We start from the raw sequence: 8,822 nt of genomic DNA, 5'->3' as shown, positions 1-8,822 counted from the left end.
GTGTACCGAAGCAGACCTCTAATATGACATGATACTTAACCTAACCATTCTTAGATTCATCTAACATGGAGTCCTACGACAAATTGGTAGCAAATCTACTAATGTAGCTGCTCATGCCTTAAGAAACTTCCTTCTCCTCTCTAATGCGTCCACTATGAGAGATGGGCAAGTCTCTTTCAGATCCTTGAAGCCTTGGGTTGCCACAAGAACATCCATAGCATTGGTATCTGATATTTAAATAAATTCAAGGCAAGCATCCTTAAGCTCATCGCAGTTATGTTGATCAGCTAAAGCCAATGTGGTTGCCACAATGTCCACATTCAGATCCTTGCAAAGAATGCTCTGGAAAACCAGCTTGAGCCTCTCCATGGCATATCTGTCAGCACCCACCAGTAAAAGCCGGGCCATCTCAGTATCCTCATCCTCGCCACCAGGCAAAGAATCGGTATAGATGAAGTGGAGCAGGGCCCTGAAAACAGCAGGTTGCATGTCCTTGATGGTTATGCACTGCCCCGGCTTGGCCTCCCGCATCGGCCCATAGAGCTCTGCCTTCAGAACGGGCGACCGCATAGCAAGAACGAGCCTATGTGCTTCAATGGTCTCTCCTCCAACACTGAAACTGACATCGAATCCCTCCTTTTCTTCCAACAGCCTGCCAACATGTTCAGTCATGTCAGATGGTGGCATGTCGATCTTGCGGAGCCCCAATTTGGTATCGGTAACATGTGGCTTCTCAAAGACAGTGATGATGCATTCGATCTTCAGGTGATCATCCCTAAGGTACGCAGATCCCTCGATGTCGTTTCGCCTCTTGAACTGAGAAGTCTGTGGAGCAAACTTAGTGATGTCATCGGAGTTGAAAATCCTAGGCTCTGTTTTGTGCACTGAAGATGATAACACTGTGCAGTGGTCCACTAGCCTCAGATCGCAGGACGCCCAGACTTTAGTGCTCTTGCTCAGAAGCACGAGACAAATTGAGATGTAACCTTGGCTTTCTTTTTCGAACCCATCTGGGTAGAAGCGGATGGCCCAGTCGTGGCCGCCGACAGTGAAAATGCCGGACGGTATGAAGCACTAGGGGTCGTTTCCCATGCCCTTGAGCTTGCTGTAACCCAATATATCAAACACATGTGTGCCTTGAGCCACCCCGGCGGTGCACGCGGACACCGTCTTGCATGCCTCCATCTGGTCCCTGGTGACCGGCGACAAGATTGCTGGCCAGAGGAGAAAGAATCGTCGCGACGGAGCCGACGCGTGCAAATCTGATCGGTGTGAAAGAAAAGCGCATTAATCCCCGATGGAAAGCAGAAGGAAAAAGATTCAGGATGCGGGGGAGTAGATCGAACCTCCAGATCTCAGCTGGTGACCGTAGATTAAACCCGGGCATGGGCAGCCCGGCCCGACGACCCGGCCCGAAAAACCCGGGCCGGGGTTGACACTCAGGCCGGGCTCGGGCTTTGTTTTGCAGCCCGAAAGGTAGTTCGGGCCGGGCTCGGGCTTCTCTTTTTCTATTTTTCGGGCCGGGCTTTCGGGCCGGGCTCGGACTTGAAATCAGGGAGTATTTCGGGCTTCGGGCCGGGCTCGGGCTTAAGAAATGAAGTTCAGGCTTTTACAAGCCCGGCCCGACGTTTGCCCAAGTTTACCGTAGATGGCGGCGGCGGCGGCGATAGTGAGGACGGCCAGAGAGGAAGCCTCTCAACTTTCCTTTTCCTGTGTGTTTTTTTTGGAGGAAGAAGCCGGAGTGACCATAGAGGGACCTGGGGTTTCCGGTCTTCTCGAGACAACGAGAGTCTACTTCCCCCAAATCCAACCGAAGTGGATATATTTTGGAACCGCTTCCCTCTTCCTTCATTTCCTCTTCAATTTTAATATTTTTTTTTATAAAAGGAACCCATCAATCCCGATATCATTGTAGATATCAGACTTTTTTTAACATTTTTGCAAAACTTCAGTTGACTGATTTCGATTTGGCTTCAGGTCGGTCGAATCTCAGCGCGTGTGTGGATGAAATCAGTAGATTGTTGTTTGTGTCGAGTATATTAGCAATTTTTTGATTGATTTAATCTGAAAATAAATTATGTGCAGGACATTGACAATATTAAACCCGTACTGATATTTGCTCATGTAAGCACGCACTAAACCTATGGCACAAATATATAGTACTTCCAAGACCAAAAAAACAACAACAGAGGGATAAGTGAGTTATACCCTTCGGTTGGCTAGATCGAAGCCGCAGCGGCGGCGTCCTCGGTGGTCTTCTTCTCGTCTTCGATGGGCATGGTGATGACAAAGGCGACGGTGACGTAGTCGAAGTAGCGGACGAAGATGAACAACGGCGAGCAGTCGCGTCGAAGACGCTCCCAAAAACCAAATCGCCCTTCTTCCGGTGCAGGATCGCAAATGGCGGGGTTCTGCAGGTCTGCTCTCTCATACAGTTGTGCACGCGATGGAAGGGATGGGATCACCGGCAACAACAGCAGCAGTGAGCGGAACGACGATGGGCAGTGCGCATGAGGAGGTAGAGCAGGTGCGATCTGATCTAGGTGAGGCTAGGGTTGCCGACTCCTTCAATATATAGGCGTGGTCTGCTAGGGAGACGTGGGCTAAACCCACAACCGAGTCGGCAATAGCTCATGATCCGACGTCTCAGATTCGGGGCGTGTTCCGCTAATGACTGGTAATTAATGGTCAACTCGTTATCCGTTCTTGACCAGCAAAAGTTAAGCGCGCGCATGACATAGGTCAGTTCGGCTGAATCACGGAACACAACGCACACGGGGGCAAGGCTGGCGGCCGAGGAGGTGTGAAGCGCGCAGGAACCACTTCTCTTCTTTAAGTTTTTTTAATTGTTTGAATTGCTTACCACATTTTAATAGCATGTGAAAGAGGGTCCTTTTAAGGTCCAAAACTTCTTATAATTTTGAGGTGATACTAAACTTGCCACCACCTAGTCTTGACACCCACATGGCGATTTGAGATATTTTGTGAAATATCTTGACCGATTTTTGTTGCCCATATGGACCTAGAGCGCATCCTATATTTCAACAGTTTGTGGGTTTTGGGTCGCAGGTTTTGTTCATTTAGTGCTCCTGACCCGTTTTCCTCGATATGGGGTAGAGAAGTGACAGGGAGGCTGGTGTCGCTTCGTCGTTCTGCCAGCGTAACATGAAGATGGAGTAGTAAGAGCATCTCTAACAGATCCCGCAAATTCGGCCGTCTGTTGTAATAATCGCCGGTTTGTGGGATCCATTCCGTATCTCCGGCCCGAACAGATTCTTCAAATGCAGTCGTCCTGGATTTTTGGGATTCAGCATCTGTGAGCCCATTTTCTTTATATATATGGGATTTCGCCTGGTTTTGAAGGATCCCCTTTCCTTTGGCGGCAGGAAATTTTAGGACCAACCGCTTTCCTCGCAGAAGGCACCAGGGCTTCCCGAGCTTGATTCCGGCCAAATCTTGCCACCGGCGCTGCACACGAGCTGCTGCACGTTGCCGCCCACCGCCCGCTGTCGCCCGCGATCTAGTGCTGATATTGTCGTGCGCTGCGTCGTGAGCGAGCGAGCTAGCTAGCAGCCGTTGCGTAATGCACGAGGCTGCAAGCCAATGAGCTAGGTAGCCGCCGCCGCCGCCGCATGCGAGCTGCCGCACGTCGTCGTCGTCCGTGAGCTGCCGCACGCCGCCGCCGTCGTAGTCGAGACGGATCCAATTGTAATTTAACACACGTTTTTAGAGGGATTTGCGCAATTTTACCGGAACAACGAAATATTTTACGGGAACAAAGTCATATCTAAATGCGAAAAAAATGTTTTGCGGTATCTTTTAAACCGATTTTTGTGGGACAAGGTATACTGGATCTGCTAAAGATGCTCTAAACGGTGGAGGAAGTGGACATACCTACAAGCTACGGCAGGAGGCGAGCTGCGCTGAGAAGCTGGGGAGCCATAGTGAGCGGCGGGGGAGAAAGGGGAGAGGGAGGGGATGGATAGGAGTCCAACGGTGCTCCCCTATCTTGCGCGAACTAGCGGTCGTCGCCTGGCGCGAGCAAGGCACGCCGAGCTTCTCCCTCTCTGCCCCTCCGCTCAGCTCCTTCTCCTCTCGCACTGAAATCTCCGCCTAGCCTTGCTAACTAGCTCCAATGCTGGATTTGATGGCTATGTGATTCCTTCTTATCCAGGAAAATCACTGACTATTGTTGTTGTTTTTCATCAGTTCATTTATTTTTGGACTATCCAGTAATCCAGTTCAAGTCTCACTTGCGGCTTAAAACTGAAGAACTCAACACCAACAGCACTTCTGTACACTCTTCGTTTCATTTTTTTTTTTGAGAAAACTCTTCGTTTCATTTTAACGAGGCTCACTTCCTCTCAGGACACAGATTGTGTTATTCCCTACTTTGGTAGATATGGAAGGCAAGAAACAACCTTGCCTTCCATTGCTATAGACTTGGTTATAGACTTCGTTATCAACCTTGCCTTCCGGTTGTCCTATAACAAGGTTCAAACGTGAAGAAACACCTATAAACTTGGTTATCAACCTTGCTAAATACTAAGAGTTTTTATTCCACAAAATGCTGACATTGCCAAGACCAGAAGTTAACAAATGGTATTGCACGCTAATGTAGACCATCTGGTATCAAATGCTCCACAAAGGTTACACACGGAAGGAAATTTTTTGCAGAAGACAAAGAGCAAGTGTTACGTGGTTGCAGAGAAGCGCTCCAAATATAGTTAGCAAAGCCGATAAACCAAAAACAAAAGAAAGAGTTTTCGGCCGGTTGCTATAGGACAACTTCCACGCTGTTCTTAGATTCATCTAACACTAGGCTCATCATTCTTACGACAAATTGGTAGCAAATCTACTAATGTAGCTGCTTAAGCCTGACGAGACTTCCTTCTCTTCTCCAATGCTTCCACTATGAGAGATGGGCAAGTGACATTCAGATCCTTGAAGCCTTGGGTTGCCACCACGGCATCCATCACATTGTCATTTGATATTTTGATAAATTCAAGGCAAGCATCCTTAAGCTTGACGCAGTTATGTTGGTCAGCTAAAGCCAATGTGGTTGACACGGTTTCCGCATTCAGATTCTCGCAAAGAATGCTTTGGCAAACCATCTTGAGCCTCTCCATGGCATATCTGTCCGCGGCCACTAGTAGAAGCCGGGCCATCTCAGTATCATCATCTCCCTCACGATCCTCACGGCCAGGCAAAGAATCAGTGTAGATAAAATGGAGCAGGGCCCTGAAGACGGCAGGCTGCATGTCCTTGATGGTAGTGCACTGCCCCGGCCTCGCCTCCCTCATCGGACCATAGAGCTCAGCTTTAAGAACAGGCGACCGCATAGCGAGCACAAACCTATGAGCTTCAATGGTCTCTCCTCCAACAATGAAACGGACATCAAACCCTTCTCTTTCTTCCAGCAGCCTGCCAACATTCTCGGCCATGTCAGATGGTGGCATGTCGATTTTGGGGATTTGGGGGACCGGATTGGCTTGAGTAACATGTGGCTTCTTGAAAACAGTGATGATACATTCGATCGTCAGGCGATCAAACCGAAGGTATGCAGATTCCTCAATCTCGCTTCGCCTTTTGAAACCAGCAAATTGTGGAGCAAACTTACTGACATCGTCAGAGTTAAAAATCCTAGGCCCTGTTTTATGCACCGAAGACGATAATCCGGTGCACTGGTCCACCAGCCTCAGGTCGCAGGACGCCCGGACTTTTGCGCTATTGCTCAAAAGCTCGAGAAAAACTGTGATGTGATTAGGGCATGCGCTGCCGTGCCCATCAGGATAGAAGCGGATGGCCCAGTCGTACCCGCCTACAGTGAAAATTCCAGACAGTATGTGGCTGTCTTCGTCGTTGCCCATGCCCCTATGCTTGCTGTAACCCATGATATCAAACACATGTGTCCCTTGAGCCGCAACTGCGGTACAGATGGACATCGTCTTGCATTCCTCCATCTGGTGACAGGCAGGAAGATCACCGGCCGAAGGGAAAAGAGTCGTCGCACCGGCTCCACCGCGTGCTAATCGGCGGTACTGAGGACGGCCGGAGAGGAAGCCGACTCAACTTTCCTTTTCCTTTTCCTTTTCTTGCGGAGGAAGAAGGCGAAGTGACCACCGAGTTTCTGGTCGCGATCGAGAGTCTATTTTTCCAAACCCACGCAACCGAAGTTGTTGGAATTATATAATCACAACGTACCCTCCAGCTGGTGGTGTCCGGTTCGTGTACGAGCATCTGTCCGACTAGTGCTAGAGTTAGTCTAAAGTAGCGTATAGCTTAGCTTGTACAATTATTTTTTGGGCAAGTCTAGGAAGCGGCCGGCTGCTCGGTAGCCGTCCCGGCCGGCCTAAATTCTAAATCGTGTGTGCGCACTATTTATCCGAGCCGAGCGGCCCACTAGAGTCAGGTGCTTTTTTGTCCCCTCAGCTGCCGCCCAGTCTAGTCTTCCTCTCCCGTGATTCACTCCCCACCCACCGCGGCGACATGGCCGCCGCCCTCACGCACCGCCGGCCTCGTCTCCGCCGCCACCCTCGCCCTCTCCCCTCGCCTTCCTCCCTACCTAGGCCGCAGACCTAGCTGTCCATGGCGTTCCCCTCCTACTTCTCTATAAGGGTTAGGGTTTGTGGTCGGAGCGCCTGGCCGACCGACGATGGACGCCCACGATGAAGGTCTCCTCTCCATGGATCCGCGACGCCATGGAGCTCTATCAAGTGCCTCCCCATTCCTCTCCTCTCTCTCCCTTTGATTCGGTTCGATTTGGATGCGGTCTCCTCATGTTTGTTACTCTGTTCGTGTTCCTGCTGCAGGACGCATACCCATGGATCCATAAGGATCTCAACCGAATCAACCTGGAGAAGCTGTGGTTCTTGTACCTTCCCGACGCCATGGAGCTTCCCTTTGCGCTGCTCACGACCCCATCACCTCTTCGCGTGCCTCGACTGGAAGGCTCCTCTCCCCTTCGATTTTTTTGTCTTCTTCCCTTCCATTTTCCCGATGTGTTTTACTTCACCAGACATACGCAGCAACAATGACTCAGTCGATGCAGGGATCCACGTGGATCTCAATTGAATCATCCTGGAAAACCTGGCCCTTTTTGTCGCTTATGTCAACTGATTCCAGCTCCATACTCCATCAGTTCGGTCGCTGATTTTCATGTGATGCATTCTATTCCAGGAAACGTGTAAACTTGGTTGTCAACTTCATTGCAATGCAATGTAATCTTGCTTAGGTAGGTGGGTGTCCAGGAGCATGCACATCTTCTCAACGAGCAAAATGGGATCGGATGAATTGGCTCTCGACCTGGATGTCGTGTTGCTGAGAAGCACGCCTCTCCACAGGCGCTCGTGATGCTGCTTTTTCTCGATGGTGCTAACATACGTGAGGGATTCCGATGAGGTCTGACTTGCCGGAGTTTTGTTTAGGTTGGAGGTTTTTTTGGTAGAACATGGTTGTACTAAGTTGGTTGTGGTAGTAGTATAAGTTGGATATGACTACTGGAAAATTGCACAACAGAACGGCACTAAGTTGGCTAGACGATGTTTTTGCTTAAATTGATGATCTATTTTTTAGTCAAATTTTTTTGTTGGCATTCGGAGTAGTTATAGTTGCACATATAGTAGTTCTCAATTGGATATGAGCATTGAAAAGTTGCACAACACAACCATACTAAGTTCGTTAGGTGACGTCTCGCACCTGATGTTGTAAGCTCAACCAACTACTGCTGTAAATTGGAAACATGTCGATGCTACAAGCAGGCCGCATGACATGCACGGATAGGAAAAAAAGTTACACATTGACCGTTAGTCAATTGGTCAGGGCGGCAACGAAGTTCACAACGACTGGTGCATGGTTGGCCATAGCAGCAGGCAAAGTTGCACACGACTGGATATGTAATTGGCCGGGGCAACATATGAAGTAGCAAATCTTACTCGCAAGGGTAGCTGAGGTGGTGAAAAACTCTTGTTGGTATAGTATCATACACAATTGCAGGAGTTGCACATGCGCGACGGCATAGTTGTACACACATGACCACAAAGTTGCACACACTCGTTGGCGTAGATCTTGTACACGGTCGCAAAGCTGTACACACTCGTTGATGTAGTAGCTCACAAGCGCGGCTGGAGAGTTGCACACTCGTCCACATGTGCGGCTATGCCGTCGAGAGTGTGCAACTCCGCGGTCATGTGTGAGAACCTCCCGCGGTAATTTATGTGCGACTATGCCGATGAGATTGTGCAACTCTGTGGTCATGCATGTGCAACTATGCCGCCGAGAGTATGCAACTCCGCGGCCATGTGTGAGCACCTCCCGCGACAATTCATGTGCAACTACGCGGACGAGATTGTGCAACTATGTGGCCATGCATGTGCGACTATGCCGACGAGAGTGTGCAACTCCGCGTCCGGGCATGAGAACCTACCACAACAATTCATGTGCGACTATGCCGACAATATTGTGAAACTATGTGGTCGTTCATGTTCGACTATGCCGACGAGAGTGTGCAACTCTGCGGCCATGCATGAGCACCTCCCGCGGCAATTCATGTGCGACTATGCTGACGAGATTGTGCAACTCTGTGGCCATGCATGTGCAACTATGCCGCCGAGAATGTGCAACTCCACCTCCATTCGTGAGCACCTCCCGCGGCAATTCATGTGCAACTATGCAGACGAACATGTGTGAACGCATTTAATTCAGATTTAAAAAATTTAGAAAAGCCATAACTTTTGAACGAAAAGTCGAAATTAAGATCCGCTTTCACTGCTGAAATCCTCGCGATGTGCTCTTCGAAACTAGATCCCACATGGATATGTTTC

At 49.6% G+C, this 8,822-nt stretch overlaps 1 protein-coding gene and 1 pseudogene across 1 annotated transcript; both read right to left on the bottom strand.

Moving 5' to 3' along the window:
* Positions 1–111: 111 nt before the first annotated feature.
* LOC119307276 lies at positions 112–1,185 on the bottom strand (annotated as a pseudogene).
* Positions 1,186–4,871: 3,686 nt separating this feature from the next.
* On the bottom strand, positions 4,872–5,963 carry LOC119307262 (BTB/POZ and MATH domain-containing protein 1-like). Its single transcript, XM_037583348.1, has one exon. The coding sequence runs from the start codon at positions 5,961–5,963 to the stop codon at positions 4,872–4,874; it is 1,092 nt and encodes a 363-aa protein (XP_037439245.1).
* Positions 5,964–8,822: the final 2,859 nt, after the last annotated feature.

This window comes from Triticum dicoccoides, chromosome 5B (genome assembly GCF_002162155.2).
Source record: "Triticum dicoccoides isolate Atlit2015 ecotype Zavitan chromosome 5B, WEW_v2.0, whole genome shotgun sequence".
Lineage (NCBI taxonomy): Eukaryota > Viridiplantae > Streptophyta > Magnoliopsida > Poales > Poaceae > Triticum > Triticum dicoccoides.
This window is presented reverse-complemented; position numbering and strand designations above follow the sequence as displayed.